The sequence below is a fragment of the Podarcis vaucheri genome (assembly GCF_965113315.1).
Source record: "Podarcis vaucheri genome assembly, chromosome: 5".
NCBI lineage: Eukaryota > Metazoa > Chordata > Lepidosauria > Squamata > Lacertidae > Podarcis > Podarcis vaucheri.
The window spans coordinates 7,274,637-7,293,189 of NC_138763.1; the positions used below are offsets into that span (position 1 = coordinate 7,274,637).

General features: G+C 44.5%; 3 protein-coding genes across 3 annotated transcripts in view; 1 reads left to right on the top strand and 2 right to left on the bottom strand.

Moving 5' to 3' along the window:
- The window catches only part of LOC309533175 (cytochrome P450 2J2-like), a 71,748-nt gene extending 62,393 nt beyond the window's left edge, over window positions 1–9,355 (top strand). Inside the window, exons 8-9 of the mRNA XM_082224386.1 lie at window positions 4,083–4,224; window positions 9,159–9,355. Coding sequence (XP_082080512.1) covers window positions 4,083–4,224; window positions 9,159–9,346 — 330 coding nt within the window. The 3' untranslated portion in view covers window positions 9,347–9,355. The remainder of the gene's footprint in view (window positions 1–4,082; window positions 4,225–9,158) is intronic.
- LOC309533158 (cytochrome P450 2J2-like) overlaps window positions 1–18,553 on the bottom strand; it is a 283,269-nt gene that overhangs the window by 108,394 nt on the left and 156,322 nt on the right. The window lies entirely within an intron of this gene.
- Window positions 1–18,553, bottom strand: part of LOC309533176 (cytochrome P450 2J5-like) — a 317,301-nt gene that overhangs the window by 105,516 nt on the left and 193,232 nt on the right. The gene's annotated exons all lie outside the window — the stretch shown is intronic.

The following is an 18,553-nucleotide window of genomic DNA, read 5'->3' on the forward strand; positions in this document are numbered from 1 at the left end:
TGCTGTACCAAGAGCTCAAGCTCATCTTGTTTATTTCCCATGCTTTGCGCATTAGTGTAGAGACATTGAAGTCCATTAATCATTCCCCCGTGTCTCTTATTTAAGGATTTTTTCCTCCCACCACTAGGTCCGCGTGCTGTTTGCTCCATTTGGTCTATGACATTTGGATGATCATCTTCATTAATTGATAGACTCCTACCTTCAGGAGCACTGTCTCCCTCCCCCACATTAGTCAATTTAAAGCCCTCCTGATGAGGTTTCTGAGATCTTTGGCAAAAACATTTCTCCCAACCGTTGTGAGGTGCAGCCCATCACTTGCCAGAAGTCCATCTTCAAGAAACTGCAGTCCGTGATCTAAGAATCCAAACCGTTCCTGTTTACACCATTTGCGAAGCCAGCTGTTCACTTCCACTATTTTCCCCTCTCTCCCTGGGCCACGTCGTTCAACTGGGAGGACAGACGAGATGACAATTTGTGCATTTAGTTGCTTCAATTTCCTGCCGAGAGCCTCGTAGTCTCTTTTGATCTTCTGGAGGCTATTGCTTGCAGTGTCATTGGTTCCCACATGAACCAAGAGGAAGGGGTATTCGTCAGTGGGTTTTATGATTCCTTGCAGTCGTTCAGTTACATCTTGGATCTTAGCCCCGGGGAGACAGCACACTTCCCGAGACATCTTGTCAGGCCCACAGATCACTGCTTCTGTTCCCCTCAGTAGGGAATCCCCTATCACCACTACACGCCTCCTCTTGGGTTTGGTCGGGGTTCTTCCGTGAGCTGTCCGTTCCAAGGTCACCTGCACATTCCCTGAGGACTGACTTTGCTGCTCGTCTTCATATACCTGATCGACTGTAATGAGGGAGAGATCCTCAAATGGAGTCTGCTCTTCGTCTTCCATGCTAGGGGAGAGGACCTCAAAGCGATTGTGTATTTCTAAACAATCAGAGTGAACCCTGGGCCTCCTACTTCTTTGAGTCACGTTTCTCCATATATCTGGCTCCTGTGTTGGTGAACAAGCCTCCTTCTCAGGGAAGTCCCCTGTCTCCTCCTTGGTGGGGATGGTGTGCTCTGTTGCTTCCAAGAAGAGCTCCAGCTCTCTAATTCTTTGGAGCGTAGCTACACGTTCCTCCAGTTGCTGGACTTTGTCTTTTAAAAGGGCAATCAACATGCAATTGCTGCAGGTAAAGCTGCCTGCAACCTTTGGCAAGATGGCCTTGTTAAACCTTTCTGACTGTGCAGCCCCTTCTCATAGTGGCTGCCTCAATCGCTGGCAGAATCCGCCAGTGGGCATTTCTTGAACCTCTTCCAGTATGAAAATTGTTTGACGCCCAGTCTCTGCCTTCTCTCACTGCGCGGGAGCCTCCTGCGCAGGGAGGGCGTGGGCAGCGGAGGACCTGGGCTCTTCTCACTGATGTCCAGTGAAGAATCCTGGAGCCCTCTCTCCGATTCCCCCATCAGCCCCCCTCTATCCCTGGTGTTGCACTGAATTGCTTCCCCCTTCTACTGGGCTGTTTCTCCCCCTGCTGCTGGGTCCTTCTCCCGCATCATCAGAGAGCCTCCGCCTCTCGCTCTGATGTCAGTTCCCTGACACTATGCAATATTTTTCTTTAGAACATTGGACTTTCCTTTCACTTCCAGGCATATCCGCAACTGAGCGTCCTTTCGGCTTTGGCCCAGCTGCTTCATCAGCTCTGAATCTACTTGTACTTGTCCTCCGCTCTTCCTCAGTAGCATGTTAGACGCCTTCCGACCTGAGGGGATCATCTTCCAGCATCATAACTTTTATGTGCCTGTTGTCTTTGTCCATGGAGTTTTCTTGGCAGGGATACTGGAGTGGCTTGCTGGTTCCTGCTCCAGGCGGATCACGTTTGGTCAAAACTCTCCACTATGACCTGTCCATCTTGGGTGGCCCTGCACGGCATAGCTCATAGCTTCTCTGAGTTATTCAAGCCCCTTCGCCACAGCAAGGCAATGATCCATGAAGGGGATGAGCTAACATTAGTGGGGATGAAGTGGGAATGAAGGGCATGAGCTAACATTAGTATAACTTTATTTTGCAGGACAGCCACTTGACCCCTCCATGCCCATCGCTACTTCAGTCTCCAACGTGATATGTGCTCTGGCTTTTGGGCACCGGTTTGCTCTTGAAGATGAATGGTTCCAGAAGCTTATTAAAGCCATAGAATTTATCCTACAATTTCTAAGTAGCTTTGGTTATGCTGTGAGTAGTCATTTCCATTCCTGCCAAAGGGCTTTAATACCTCCCAAGGGCCTTAATACCACAAATCAATATTCTGATAGAGGGTTGGAAATATTCTGATAGAGGGTCTGAAATGGTGTTCCTTATAGCTTGTAAACCATCGTTGTGTGGGATGTTGGTATACAGAGATTCCACGTCCATAGTAGCTAGTATAGTATTGTTGGGAAGGTTATTTAAAGGAACACCATTTCAGATAAAACCACAGCGGACCTTGCCACCAAACTCTGCCAATTTGTCCTTACCCACAACAACTTCAAATTCGGTGATGACCTGTTCCTTCAGATCAGCGGCACAGCAATGGGCACCCGCATGGCCCCACAGTATGCCAACATCTTCATGGCAGATTTAGAACAACGTTTCCTAAACTCCTACCCACTCAAACCTCTCTTGTACCTGCGATACATTGACGATATTTTTATCATCTGGACACATGGTCAACAGACCCTGGACACCTTTCACCAGAAATTCAATGATTTTCACCCCACAATCAACCTTACAATGAATCAATCTATGCAAGAAATACATTTTTTGGACACTACTATAAAAATACAGGATGGACGCATAGACACCACCCTATACCGTAAACCAACTGACCGACAAACATATCTACATGCCTCTAGCTACCATCCCAAACATACCAAACAGTCCATTGTATATAGCCAGGCACTACGTTACAGCCGCATCTGTTCCAATTCTACAGACAGAGACTCTCACCTAAGAGATCTACAGCAAACCTTTTCAGAACTAAAATACCCAGCAGATGAAGTTAGACAACAGATCAACAGAGCCAGACTGATACCCAGAGAGAACTTGCTGCAAGACAGACCCAAAAAAGAAAATAACAGAACACCACTAGTCATCACATACAGCTCCCAAGTTAAAACAGTTCAACGCATCATCAGAGATCTACAACCTCTCCTGGACAATGACAGTTCTCTTTCTCAAGCTCTGGGAGGAAGACCTTTCATTGCCTACAGACAGCCACCCAATCTTAAACAACTCCTAACCCACAATAATACTACAACCAGACTTAACACGGACACTGGCACCAGAGCCTGCAATAAACCCAGATGCCAACTTTGCTGCCACATACACCCGGACAACACCATTACTGGCCCCAACAACATCACACATACCATCTCGGGACTATTTAATTGCTCATCGTCTAACATTGTGTATGCCATCAAATGCCAACAGTGTCCTTCAGCTCTCTATATTGGACAAACAGGCCAAACCTTACGCCAAAGAATAAACGGACATAAATCTGACATCAAGAATCACAAAACAGAGAAACCAGTAGGAGAACACTTCAATCTCCCAGGACATTCTATACAAGATCTCAAAGTAGCTGTTTTACTACAAAGGAATTTCAGAAATAGACTGGAAAGAGAAGCTGCTGAATTGCAACTCATTACCAAACTTAAAACAATGGAGACACCTGGTCTGAACAGAGACATTGGATTCTTATCTCATTATATATGACTAAAAGCCACTTCTCACCTTCTCACCCCTTGCCTTTTCCTGTAAGACCTACTACAGTCGTTAAGAGTCATCAACAGGCTCATCAGGCTCATCTCAGCTATCTGCCAATCTCCGATTCCCACCACCCTTCTGAGTAATACCCCTCCCCACCTTCTCTATATATAGAAGGATCTGGCAACTTCTGTTTCAGTGTATCTGAAGAAGTGTGCATGCACACGAAAGCTTATACCAAGAACTAACTTAGTTGGTCTTTAAGGTGCTACAGGAAGGAATTTTTTTATTTTAATCCAGAAATGTGTTGATCTGAATGCATTCCAAATCACTTGTTTCAAATCACTTGCAGGGGACTGTTATTGTTCCCGATCTGCGCTCTGTTCTTCTTGATCCAACACGATGGGAGACACCTGCAGAGTTCAACCCAAATCATTTCTTGGACAAGGATGGACAATTTGTGAACAGAGAAGAATATCTGCCATTTGGTGCAGGTAAATGCAGAAGACCAAGCTATGTTGTGATCTATAGATGTGCTTATTTGTCTGCTTCCAGAAAATGACATCAGCAGCAGCACAGGAGGGAGTGGGCCAGAGCAGTAGCAGCGTCTTTCTGGCTGGAGTGGCAGTGCTGGTCAGCAGAATGGGGCAAGGCAGTGGCAAGTGAAGGGGATCTCTGGGTTGGTGGCTTGGGGCCAGAGCCATAGCTAGGTGATCTTGTGCCCCTGACAGAACTGTCCAGATTACACACCCTAGCCACAGACAAATTAGCTCTTCTTTCTCCTCTCCTCCATGCCCCCCCCCGTTCAATTCCTCACACACTTCACCTTGTATTGAATTCTTTCACAGAAAATACAATATTTAATTTATCATTTCTTAATAAAAGGTTCCATCAAAGAAAATGACATTATGATGGAAGTTGACAGTTTTTTTATGTAATTAAGTGGTAAAACAATACACAGATAGATCTAAATGAAGCATACAAAAATACCATACTGATTTGTTCCTCAGTGATAACTTTACATTATACTTTCACAATATCTTCCATGCCACTGGTTTGAAGCATGCTTATGAGAGGTGTAACAAAAACGTTGGGCTAAAAAGCAACTCTAACAGAGAGCTTACAAAATGCCTGTTAAAAATGAATTGCACAACACTATTGTAGACATACTTCCAACTCTTCTAAAGAAAAGAACTGTTGCTAACACAGATAAAACATTTACCTAGATAATTTCTGACAGTACCCAGTTCTTTTTGAGTACTCAGTAATACTTCACACAACAAAGCAGACCAAAGTACGAGATGGCTCAGTCGGTAGAGCAGGAGACTCTTAACCTCAGGGTCATGGGTTCGAGTGCCACATTGGGCAAAAGATCCCTTCATTGCAGGGAATAGAGCTCGAAGACCCTTGGGATCTCTTCCAACTGTATGATTATCTCTCTCTCTGTGTGTGTGTATTTTCACCTTTCTGGTCACACGTCTTTGAAGTCTCTCAGCCCCACTCACCTCACAGAGTGTTTGTTGTGGAGAAGGAAGGGAAAGGAGAATGTTAGCCGCTTTGAGACTCCTTCGGGTAGTGATAAAGTGGGATATCAAATCCAAACTCTTCTTCTTCTAAAGTATGCAATTCTTGTAAATCACCTGAAGTGTCAGAAAGCATCACACAGGTAGTAAAACTTGGCTTAGTTACAAACAGTGGTAAAAGCTCCATGGTCTTAACCCCTTTCTGCATTGCTGATTTGGGCAGTTGACCAACGTTTTCCTTTCATTTTTTAAAATCAAGTTTTATTGAAATTTTATACGTAAGTCACAATAAAAATCATACTAAACTAAAAGGGAACATAGAAAAAAGATGAGGAAAGGAAGTAAAGAAAGAAAAGAAGAAATTACAAAGTCCTCTATCAAGAGTAAATCTTCACCCTTATTCTGCACACAGAAAAGTGAGTCCTCCCAGTTCTCACTTAGGAGCTAGACCCTCTTACCCTGGCTTCCAGCCCTGGGCAATCCTCTCTGCCCTTCCCCTCACACCAGGCCCTGTTAGAATTCCTGCTCCGTGATTGCAGTCATGGGATTGTTGTCCTGACCCAGACCCAGTGCCAGCAGAAGAAGAACCGGGGGCTGTTTTTATCTCGGTTGGAATCTCCTGGAACTGGCAGTGTGAGGCAAGCACCTTCCGAGACAGAAGGGAAAAAAGCTGCGAGGAGACAGACTGTGAGTAAAGCCTGTGCTTGAAAATGAAAGTAAAGGCAGGCCGGACTGTTTTGTGCCAAAGCCAGCGGCTCATGCACAGAAGAAGGCAAGGAGCCTTTGAAGTTCTTGCCAGGCAATTAAGGCCGGCAGAAGAAGGCTTGATTTATAGTCGTCTGATAAGGACAGTAAAAGGTTGTTCCAGCTTGAACTAAGCTGTGGAACAGATCTTTTGGAAGGGTAAAAACCAAGTCCTTAAGTTAAATAGAGGGAAGGGAAAAGTGGCCTGATGTGGCAGGACTTTGGCAAGAATGTAGCCATGATTTATGTGTTACAAAGGGAGGACATATCCCGATGCTTCTGAAGCATTTTCCTGAGAGCAGAATGGGAGTGGTAGAAGGCAAAAGTGGGATTCCTGCTGCGGCAAGACTTTGCCAAAACAATAGCTGTATGTGAAACTTCAGCTATGGGGGAGGGAGCAATTTCCCCTGATGCTGCGTAGAAGCAGCAGGCATGGACTTTAAGCAGATAGGATTCTTCTGATTCATTCCCTGTGAGTTTGGAAATGTGGGGGAGCAGTGTTTTGTTCCCAAAGTTGTACCAGCAGTTTGAGACACAATCTATGTCTGATGTTAGACAGTGTGTACGTTCAGCAGGAATTGAAGCTGTGTCACACGATGGACACTTCAAGATGGCGGAGGTGGCTGATCAGGATGCCAGAAAGGTTCAGAGGGCTAGATTTGCTGTTTCTGACGCCCACATGCAGTGAGAGGCAATGGCTCAGCAGACTGCCAGAAGTCACGCCCTGAGGGAAACTGATACAGTATCTCAGGGAGGCATCATGGATGAGAAGACGCTGAGCTGTTTTCTTGAATGCACGAGGGGGGGTGTTTCCTGTTCCGGGGGGAGGACTGTCCAGAACGGAAGGAGAAGAAGGGGATCTGGCTACGATGTCATCCCAAGCATCACTGCAACCAGCAGGTGGCACTGCTAAGGTCGAAGCAGTGGAAAGTTGTTCATGTGAGAAGTTTGGACAGCTTCCAGAAGTCAGGGAGGCTTGCAGCATTTCTGACAGGCGACATGAAGCAAGGCCAGAGATGCAGAACTTCAGCACAAATTTGGTGACCGGCTGTTCCAGTGCAGAGGTGCAAGAATCTTTTGTGCTAGATTCTGAGGTGGAGGCACACATTTGTGGAAGATGGAACTGGTTCACCACGTGTATGCCACAGAAGGATCTGATCCACCAGTTGAGTGGAGATTCCTTGGAGGTGCACAGCACCTGGACCGTGGAACTGAAAAGCTGTAACGTTGTGATGTCTAACGTGTTTTTCATTCCAGGTTGAGAAGCCCAGCTGATGCAGCCTGGCTGTTCTGTTTATGGCAACAAACAGAACGCAACCATCCAGAAGAACGAAAATGACATTATAAATGGCTTGTTCTTACTAGGTTGTGATGTTAACATAGGTGGTGGTGGGAAGGTTGGAGAGACATGTGATGTTATATCTGATAACCATTCTTTTCATGCAGGATGTGTGCATGGGTCTCCCAGTACCTGACACGAAGATGGTCAGGTGTACCAGTGCTCAGGACAAAGCAAAAGGGGGAGGCAATATGGGTATCTTGCAAAGGCACCCTATTGGTGATGATGACAATGACAAGGCAAACCCGGAAAAAGCCAAGATGCCAATGGATGGATCTGACATGTGGGTTCCAAAGTCACAGAGCAATACGCTCGGCAAGCATCGTTTGCAAGGCGTTTCCCTGGATTCAGACAGAGTTTCTGATGGGAACTGTGGCAAGATAAACCCGGAAAAAGCCAGGATGCCAAATGGATGGGTCTGACATGAGGCAGGAAGCAAAGATTCTTCTTGGGGCAAGGCTTGTACATAGTACTGAGGCCTGATGCCAAGCTGATTTTACTCACTGGGGATGTTGAGTGCAGTGCAGAATGGGAGGAAAATAAGGGTATTTTCCAAGGCTACCCCACTGTGGAAGGCTCTGATACAGAGTCTGCTGCTGATGCTAACACTGAAGTAAGTTCCACTGATACAGTGGGGGAGATGCGCCAGGTGCGCAGATCAGGAGGAGCTACAAAGGGTGAAATGCCCACCAGGTATGCTCAGGAGTTTGCTAACACAACTGTTGCAGATTTAGCTGTGGTTAGTGGCTCGACACAGGTCTAGGAATCTGAAGTCTTGAAAGGGGCACAGGGTTTGCCCTCAAGGGACGGGAAACCACGCCCAAAGGCTGTAAGGGTAGACACTGTTTTCGTGGAGAAGGAAGCTGGACCACGTCCAGAGGCCGTGTGTGCCAACACTGATTCCTCAGAGAGGAACGTGGCTAGGGTTCTAGTCCCAACAAAGCCAGGTGTGAGACTTCCTGATAGTCAGAAGGGCTATGACGCCAAGACTGGTCAGAAGTGCAAGATGGTAAGGGCCAAGGCCAATCCAGCTGCAGGTAGTTCCAAGGGTGGAACAGGTGATACAGGGGTATACTGTGTGTATGACATCTCTATGGTTGCTGCAGTTACACTGATGACTGCAACACAGTGCATGAATTGGGGGAGGATGTTAGAATTCCTGATCCATGACTGCAGTCATGGGACTGTTGTCTTTCACATGGCGGTGTATGTTTTCACTCCAGAGTGGGAAGTGACGGAGACAGGATGTTTGTGTTACAGTGTTCTGTGAAGTGGGACTATTGTCCTTTGTTCATTCTCTTTGCTGTCTGATGCTAGAGAGAGAGGGAGCCATGTTGCAGTGCTCCGTGTGTGTTTATAAGTGAATAAATGTAGATTAGCCAAATGCTGAGTTGCTGAGGCCTGTTACGCAAGCTGCGAAGATTCTGCAGATCCCTAAGTGTGCTGATGTCTGCTATGATGTTCGGGCTGAAGAAAGCTTTTGAAGCTCCAGAATGAACGACCAAGAAGAGAGAACATGCCAGTCAGGCTTGTGTCTCTGCCATGGTCCTACTCGAGTGTAGGATGAGCTCCTGACAGCCCCTTCATCTGTATTCCATTCCCTTCCTCATTGTATCTTTCTTGATATGACATAAGTATAACAAGAAGAAAGGAAGGTTAGCACTGACCAGGCTAGGAAATTGATAACAGCTTTGATGTTTTCCCTAGCCTAACTATTTCTAGTTTCCCAAAGGGTTATGTGGAATGTTTACAGCAACAAAGCAATGAACACTGGAAAGTAAATTCTTGCTCACTTACTGCCTTCTTCATATCTCCTCTTCAGGGGCTCGCATTTGTTTGGGAATGCAGCTGGTAAAGATCGAAATCTTCATCTTCCTGACCAGCCTGCTGAGGGCATTCAGTTTTCAGCTGCCAGAAGGAGTCAAAGAACTCAATCAAGAGGCTACATTAGGGGTTACAACACATCCCCATCCTTATAAACTCTGTGCAGTTCCCCGCTGCAACACATAAGAAAATAGGAAAGTAGAAACCAGAGGCCTTTCTCCTGGGCATGGTCGGCCAATTGGTGCTAAAGAAGGATAGAACTTTTTTTATGTACGCTACAACAGCAGCAAGAATACTTATTGCAAAGTATTGGAAGACACAAGACCTACCCACCTTGGAAGAATTAACAGACAAAGCTGATTGACTGTATGGGACTGGCAGAAATGACGGTCAGAATCCGTGACCAGGGAGAAGAGTCGGCAGAAGAAGATTGTAAAAAATTTAAGGACTATCTACAAAAATATTGTAAAATTAAGGAATGTTGAATGGTGTTGGATTGAACTTAAGGGGTTTCAAGCTGTAATTATGATAAAATGATTTTCTTTTTGTAAGTAAGAATTTAAAGCTATAATAATTTAAGAGGTTGAGATAAGGATTTGCTGTATAAACAATTCAAACTGGGTATGCAAGGAGGGGAGGTATGAGGAGGTCGGGGAAACAAGTTACAAGAAAATAAGTTGTGAAATTCATGTGTTTTAAATATTTTTATGTTGGTTTTTTCTTTTTGTTTGTTAAAAATTGGAAACTTTAATAAATATCATTTAAAAAAAAAGAAAATATTAGGGGCTGCACCCCTGCTTCCTGCACTTGGTGACCCCTTGGCCACTCCTGACACATGAACCCCCTAGCATTTCCCCTTCTCTTCCCATCTCATCCCATGCAACTACTGAGGTCTCTTTTCACCTTCGCAGCTCCATTTCTGAAGCCACTTCTCTCTTATCTTCTGCAGCTCTGCTTTGCATCCATTTCCCTCTTCACCGCATCTCCTCCTTTTCTTCAGGCCCTTTCATGCCCCTGCTTTCATCTTCATCCCTCTCCCAATGCCTCCTTACTCCCTCCTTTTTGACAACTTCCTTTGCATCCCCATTCTTGCTCTTGCTCCCTTTTCTCCTCCCCCTCCCCCTTACTTTTATCAAATCTCCCTAACATACACATTCCCACACCTCCTCCTCCCTCCCTCTTCTCCTGCCTCCTTACAACACCACTCCCCATGCTGAGAAATGTTATTGAATCTTTAAGATGAGTAGACTCCTAAGAGCAAGACTGTCAGCTTCTCCAGTTGAAGAAGACTAAGTTTCTTTGATGGATACTGTACATGTGTGCTTGTTAATAAAATATCTCTTCTAAATCAGTAAGTTGAACCCGGAACTTCATGTTGAGGACCACACAATGTATCAGGAGTGAAATACATTGTGTGGAGGCAATATGGAATATTTGAAGGCTTCACATCCTTTATCACAGTTAAAGAACGGGAGAAGTTTAAAACAGATGTTCCCCTGACTTCCACTCTCCTTTCCTTCAATGGCAGAAGTTTTGAGTAAAATGGAGATGGAGGAAAGCTGAGGCTTTAAAATGTAGCAGACCCTAGAATAATGGAGGGATGGAAGAACACTGAGCAAAATAGTAAAGGGTAAAGGGGCCCCTGACCATTAGGTCCAGTCTTGACTGACTCTGGGGTTGCGGCGCTCATCTCATTTTATTGGCCGAGGAAGCCGGCGTACAGCTTCCAGGTTATGTGGCCACCAGGACTAAGCCACTTCTGGCGAACCAGAGCAGCACACGGAAACGCCATTTACCTTCCTGAGCAGTAGCTACTTATCTACTTGCACTTTGATGTGCTTTGAACTGCTAGGCTGGCAGGAGCTGGGACCGAGCAACGGGAGCGCACCCTGTCACAGGGATTCAAACCGCTGACCTTCTGATCGGCAAGTCCTAGGCTCTGTGGTTTAACCCACAGTGCCACCCACGTCCCATACTGAACAAAATAACCAGTGCTTATTTTCTTTTTTAAAAAAAAATGTTTATGAGTACTCTCATTTTGACTCAAGAAAATTGGGAAAAATCAATACAGTAAATGGGCAAAAGTACAAAGAATCAGAAAATGTTTAGGAGTATGCATACCTCTGCATCCCCCGAGGAAAAAATAATAATTTAATATTTCTACCCCGCCCATCTGGCTGTGTTTCAGGGCTGCTTTCAGATTTCTTCTAAAAGTTGGATAGTTGTTTATTTCCTTGACAACTGATGGGAGGGTATTCCACAGGGCGGGCACCACTACTGAGAAGGCCCTCAGCCTGGTTCCCTGTGACCTCACTTCTCGCTCTCTCTCTCTCTCTCTCTCTCTCTCTCTCTCTCTCTCTCTCTCCCTCTGTGTGTGTGTGTGTAGTAACATAGAGAAACAGCAGAGATGGGCTTATAAGCAACCACCCAAAAGCTAACAAAACAGAAGAATGAAATGGAAAGTGAAGGATGAAATGGTGGAGCTGGAGGCAACAGATGGTGTAATGAGGAAGTCCTTCAGAAAAGGTGTCTGGAGGATTGAAACAGTCAGATGGTGGAGTTGTGATGTTGGAGGAGTGGAATAAGTCATGGATCAGGGGTCGGCAATCTTTTTCAGCAGAGGGCCAGTCCACTGTCCCTCAGACCTTGTGGGGGGCTGGACTATATTTTGAAGGGGAAAAAATAATGAACAAATTCCTATGCCCCATAAATAACCCAGAGATGCATGTTAAATAAAAGGACACATTCCACTCATGTAAAAACACGCTGATTCCAGGACCATCCGTGGGCCGGATTAGAACGTGATTGGGCCGGCTCCGGCTCCTGGGCCTTAGTTTGCCTACAAAGATTTATCTTCAACTATTTGAGTAAGGCTTTTTTATTATCACAAATAGCTAACAAAGGTTATGGGCTCAGTCATGCCCCACAAGTGGTGCTAGAAAACGGCAAGGAAATTTTGAAGTCAATCCCAAAACCAGCAACTTAAACTCAGCACTGTACAGGATGTTTATACAGATTTACCCCTTGATCCATGTCTGTTGAACTTCCTGGCACAACTTTGTTTCAAAGTTCAGTTCATTAAATTTTTCCTGTTTCAGTGTATCTGAAGAAGTGTGTATGCACATGAAAGCTCATACCAAGAACTAACTTAGTTGGTCTTTAAGGTGCTACTGGAAGGAATTTTTTTATTTTGATAATGGCAGACCAACACGGCTACCTATCTGTATCATTAAATTTTACTTCTTCTTTTTTTACATTTCATTAAATGTTTGCTTTTTTCCAAAAAGGACTTTCATTGGTGAAATTTTCCAAGTGAAATATTTCTCTGCAAGGAGGGAGGAAATGGGAAAAAACCTCCCTATTGTCTCTTTGCTCACAAATCCTGTCTCAAGGGCTCATTTAAGATATCGATAGGGTCAGCCTGTTGTGGTTGTGAGCACCTTAATAAAGATCAGGCTTACTAGCTGCTTTGTTTCTCAATATTCTCTGGCTTGCCTCTGTTATTTTTCTCCTACCGAAAGAGAGCCTACAAAAGGACTCTATATATTAGCTCTTAGGTACCCCATAAGGGAAAAGGAGCAGTTTTGTTCTTATAACAGAAGACAGGGAAGTGGAAAAACTAAGTGGTGTCTCAGTGCTTTTCACAAGCTTTTCACTATTCAGTTTCTGGATCAGTACTCTGGCTTTCCCCCTCCTGTATGCACATGCAGTGGTATCTTGGGTTACAGATGCTTCAGGTTACAGATGCTTCAGGTTACAGCCACCACTAACCCAGAAATAGAACCTCGGGTTAAGAACTTTGCTTCAGGATGGGAACAGAAATCATGCTCTGGTAGCACGGCGGCAGCAGGAGGCCCCATTAGCTAAAGTTGTTCTTCAGGTTAAGAACAGTTTCAGGTTAAGAGTGGCCCTCCAGAATGAATTAAGTTCCCGAGGTACCACTGTACATAGTTACAGTTCAAATGTCTTCAGGGGAGGGGAAGTTCTGACTGCTTGCTTAGGGCATCTTGTGAGCTTTTCTAAACACAATTCTGGGCTCAGAACCCTCCCCTTCATCCCTTTGATGCTTCTCATGGAGAGAAAGCTAAGGGTGTAACAAAAAGCTGGGTACTTCCAAAAAAAACCCTCACACAGCTGTTTTGCCAATGGAACTTCCCTGTATGAAGTTTACAACGCGTTTATCTGAAACACTTATTTGATGTGTATTGATCCAATCCTGCTTTGCAGGGTAGAACTCAATCCAGTGGCTTCATGTTACAAGAAAGAAGATTCTGAAATAAATGCACAGAAAAACTTTCTGACAGCAAGGGCTGTTTGACAGTGTAACAGTCTCCCTTGGAACGGTCTCCCCAAAAGCTGGATACTTCCCAAAAACCTCATGCAGCTGTTTTTACACTGGATTTTTATAGAAAAGCCTCTAGTTTTTTAAATAAACTTTTTTATGTATGCAACAACAGCTGCACAAATGCTGTTAGCCCAGAGTTAGAAAGAAGATAAAGTCCCTAATAGAGAAGAATGCCAAATTAAACTGTTGGACTATGCCGAAATGGGAAAATTGACTGCAAAGCTCAGCAACCAAGAAGACCAAAACTTCAATACGGAATTGGAAAAATGTATAATTTATCTTGGAGACTACTGTAAGCAGTCGAAAACATTAGCAGGATTGCAATAACACTTGTAATGTAACGAGAACTATGGAGACAATGGAGTTATAAAAAACATTATTGTTGTTGTTTAGTCGTTTAGTCGTGTCCGACTCTTCGTGACCCCATGGACCAGAGCACGCCAGGCACTCCTGTCTTCCACTGCCTCCCGCAGCTTGGTCAGACTCATGTTTGTAGCTTCGAGAACACCGTCCAACCATCTCGTCCTCTGTTGTCCCCTTCTCCTTGTGCCCTCCATCTTTCCCAACATCAGGGTCTTTTCCAGGGAGTCTTCTCTTCTCATGAGGTGGCCAAAGTATTGGAGCCTCAGCTTCACGATCTGTCCTTCCAGTGAGCACTCAGGGTTGATTTCCTTAAGAATGGATACGTTTGATCTTCTTGCAGTCCGTGGGACTCTCAAGAGTCTCCTCCAGCACCATTATTCAAAAGCATCAATTCTTCGGCAATCAGCCTTCTTGATGGTCCAGCTCTCACTTCCATACATCACTACTGGGAAAACCAAGGCTTTAACTATATGGACCTTTGTTGGTAAGGTGATGTCTCTGCTTTTTAAGATGCTGTCTAGGTTTGCCATCGCCTTTCTCCCAAGGAGCAGGAGTCTTTTAATTTCGTGACTGCTGTCACCATCTGCAGTGATCATTGAGCCCAAGAAAGTAAAATCTCTCACTGCCTCCATTTCTTGCCCTTCTATTTGCCAGGAGGTGATGGGACCAGTGGCCATGATCTTCGTTTTTTTGATGTTGAGCTTCAGATCATATTTTGCGCTCTCCTCTTTCACCCTCATTAAAAGGTTCTTTAATTCCTCCTCACTTTCTGCCATCAAGGTTGTGCCATCTGCATATCTGAGGTTGTTGATATTACTTCCGGCGATCTTAACTCCGGCTTGGGATTCAATTAGCCCGGCCTTTCGCATGATGAATTCTGCATATAAGTTAAATAAGCAGGGAGACAATATACAGCCTTGCCGTACTCCTTTCCCAATTTTGAACCAATCAGTTGTTGCATATCCAGTTCTAACTGTAGCTTCTTGTCCCACATAGAGATTTCTCTGGAGACAGATGAGGAGATCAGGCACTCCCATTTCTTTAAGAACTTGCCATAGTTTGCTGTGGTTGACACAGTCAAAGGCTTTTGCATAGTCACTGAAGCAGAAGTAGATGTCTTTCTGGAACTCTCTAGCTTTCTCCATAATCCAGCGCATGTTTGCAATTTGGTCTCTGGTTCCTCTGCCTCTTCTAAATCCAGCTTGCACTTCTGGGAGTTCTCTGTCCACATACTGCTTGAGCCTTCCTTGTAGAATTTTAAGCATAACCTTGCTAGCATGTGAAATGAGTGCGATTGTGCGGTAGTTGGAGCATTCTTTAGCACTGCCCTTCTTTGGGATTGGGATGTAGACTGATCTTCTCCAATCCTCTGGCCACTGCTGAGTTTTCCAAACTTGCTGGCATATTGAGTGTAGCACCTTAACAGCATCATCTTTTAAAATTTTGAATAGTTCAGCTGGAATATCATCACTTCCACTGGCCTTGTTATTTGCAGTGCTTTCTAAGGCCCATTTGACTTCACTCTCCAGGATGTCTGGCTCAAGGTCAGCAACCACACTACCTGGGGTGTACGAGACATCCATATCTTTACCTCTGTGTATTCTTGCCACCTCTTCTTGATGTCTTCTGCTTCTGTTAGGTCCTTACCACTTTTGTCCTTTATTATGGTAATCTTTGAATGAAATGTTCCTTTCATATCTCCAATTTTCTTGAACAGATCTCTCGTTCTTCACATTCTGTTGTTTTCCTCTATTTCTTTGCATTGCTTGTTTAAGAAGGCCTTCTTGTCTCTCCTTGCTATTTTTTGGAAATCTGCATTCAATTTCCTGTATCTTTCTCTATCTCCCTTGCATTTTGCTTGCCTTCTCTCCCCTGCTATTTGGAAGGAGGAACCGTCAAGCCACTCCAGTATCCCTGCCAAGAAAACTCCATGGACAAAGACAACAGGCATATAAAAAACATGGATTACAGATAAAGATGCAGTAGAAAAGGTTTAATAACAGAACCCATGGAGGGGAAGGTGGAAAGTCTAGAGATTTGGAGGAATCTTACTTGTGGATGTGTGTTGCGGTATTACTATAATTTTATATTGGTAAAACCACGTAAAAATTATTTTAAAAGAAAAAGAAAAAAGGATAGTGAAAGTCAGGGGAACGTCTATTTTAAGCTTCTCCCTCTTTCATTTCTTAGCTGTGATAAAGGATGTGAAGCCTTCAAATATTCCATATTGACTTCGCACAACCTATTTCACTCCTGATACCTGGTGTGGTCCTCAACATGAAGTTCTGGGTTCAATGTACTGATTTAGAAGAGATATTTTATTAACAAGCATACACGTACAGTATCCATCAACGGAACTTAACCTTCTTCAACTGGACAAACTGACAGTCCTGCTCTTAGTAGTCTACTCGTCTTAAAGATACAATAACATAGCATGGAGTGTGTGTTGAAAGGGGGCTACAGAAGCAGGAAAGAGAAGGAGGTGTGTGAATGTGTGTGTAAGGGAGATTTGAGGAAAGTAGAGGGGAGGGGGAAAGGGTGTGAGAGTAAGAATGGGGGTGCAAAGGAAGTTGTCAAAAAGGAGGGAGTAAGGAGGCATGGGGATAGGGATGAAGATGCAAACAAGGGCATGAAAGGACCTGAAGAAATGGAGAAGATGGGGTGAAGGGGAAAATGGATGCAAAGCAGAGCTGCAGAAGATAAGAGAGAAGTGGCTTCAGAAATGGAGCTGCAAAGGTGAAAAGAGACCTCAGTAGTTGCATGGGATGAGATGGGAAGAGAAGGGGAAATGCTAGGGGGTTCATGTGTCAGGAGTGGCCAAGGGGTCACCAAGTGCAGGAAGCAGGGGTGCAGCCCCTAATATTTTCATATTTTCTTATGTGTGCAACGGGGAACAGCACAGAGTTTATAAGGATGGGGATGTGCTGTAGTCCCTATTGTAGCCTCTTTACTGAGTTCTTTGACCCCTTCTGGTAGCTGGAAGCTGAATGGCCTCAGCAGGCTGGTCAGGAAGATGAATATTTCGATCTTTGCCAGCTGCATTCCCAAACATATGCGAGACCCTGAGGATGGGACAAGTGAAAGACAGCAAGTGAGCAAGAATTTACTTTCCCATGTTCATTGCTTTGTAGTTATAAACATTCTCCTTAATACTTTGGCAAACTAGACATAGATGGGATAGCGAAATCATCAAGGCTGCTGTCAATTTTCCAAGCCTGGTCCGTGCTAACCTTTCTTTCTTCTTGTTATACTTATGTTTTGTTTGAAGTTCCCTATCTCATATCAAGGAAGATACACTGAGGAAGGGGATAGACTGAAAATGAAGGGCTAGAAACTGGGGAAAGAGGGTCTAGGTCCCAAGTGGGAGCCGGGAGGACTCACTTTTCTGTATGTAGAATAAGGGTGAATATTTAATTTTGATAGAGGTAATTTGCTTTTCTTCTTTTCTTTCTTTTCTTCCTTTCCTCATCTTTTTTCTATTTCCCTTTTTAGATTGGCAAGATGTTTATTGTGTCTCATATATAAAACTTTCAATAAAACTTGACTTAAAAAAAATGAAAGGAAAACTTTTGTCAACTGTCCAAATCAGCAATGCAGAAAGGGGTTAAGAGCATAAAGTAATTTTCCTGTCAGACTTACCTCACATTGGTAGGAACTAGATTTCTGAATGCTGTATGGAAAAGCACGTGAATCTGACCTTTGGAGAATTTGTAAGTTAGCAGTGATGATGTCTGCTGAATTTCTGCAGGAATAATATTCTTTTGATTTCAGAGTAGGAGAAGTAAGGAAGTGGCATGGTTTCATCAGTTCTGAGTGTGCTTTCAAACCAGGCTAAATAGTACCCCATGAAAAGATAGCCTTAGCCTTGCTGCCTGAAAAGAAGTTGGATGGCTTGCAGTGTGATGTGAGACGGGGAACAGCAGTATCCTGGTGCTGGCAGTGCTGCCTCTCTCAGGGACAGGGCAGGGGTGGCAAATGTAGGGAGGTCCAGATGGAGGCCACATAAGTGTATGTGCATGTGTGGATCCCAACCCACCCACCCAGAGATGCCCTTAACTTGCCACTTCCCTGCCCCATTCTGCTGACCAGCGCTGCCCCTCCAGCCAGAAAGACGCTGCTACTGCTCCGGCCCACTCCCTCATGTGCTGCTGCTGATGTCATTTCCTGGAAGCAAACCAGTAAGCACATCGACAGATCACAACATAGCTTGGACTTCTGCGTTTACCTGACCAAATGGCAGATATTCTTCTCGGTTCATGAATTGACCATCCTTGTCCAAGAAATGATTTCGGTTGAACTCCTCAGGTGTCTCCCATTGTGTGGGATCAAGAAGAACAGAGCGTAGATTGGGAACAGTAATAGTCCCCTGCAAATAAGAAACAAGTGACTTGGAATGCATTCAGATCAAAACATTTCTGGATTGTCCCACACCATTCCAAGACTAATCATTGCAGAGACATGTGATTTTATATATATATATGTAATGTGTATGGGTTGCTCGTGCGTAAGTTGCCACCTCTCAAGGCTTTGTTGCCTTGCTAAACCTTTCAGTCTGGGCAGCCCTTCACTTTGTGGCTGCCTCAGTCGCTAGCAGAATGCGTCAGTCGGCGTTTCTTAAATCTTTCCCAACATAAAAGTTGTTTGACACACAGTCTCCTCCTTCTCCAGCCCTTCTCCAGCATCAT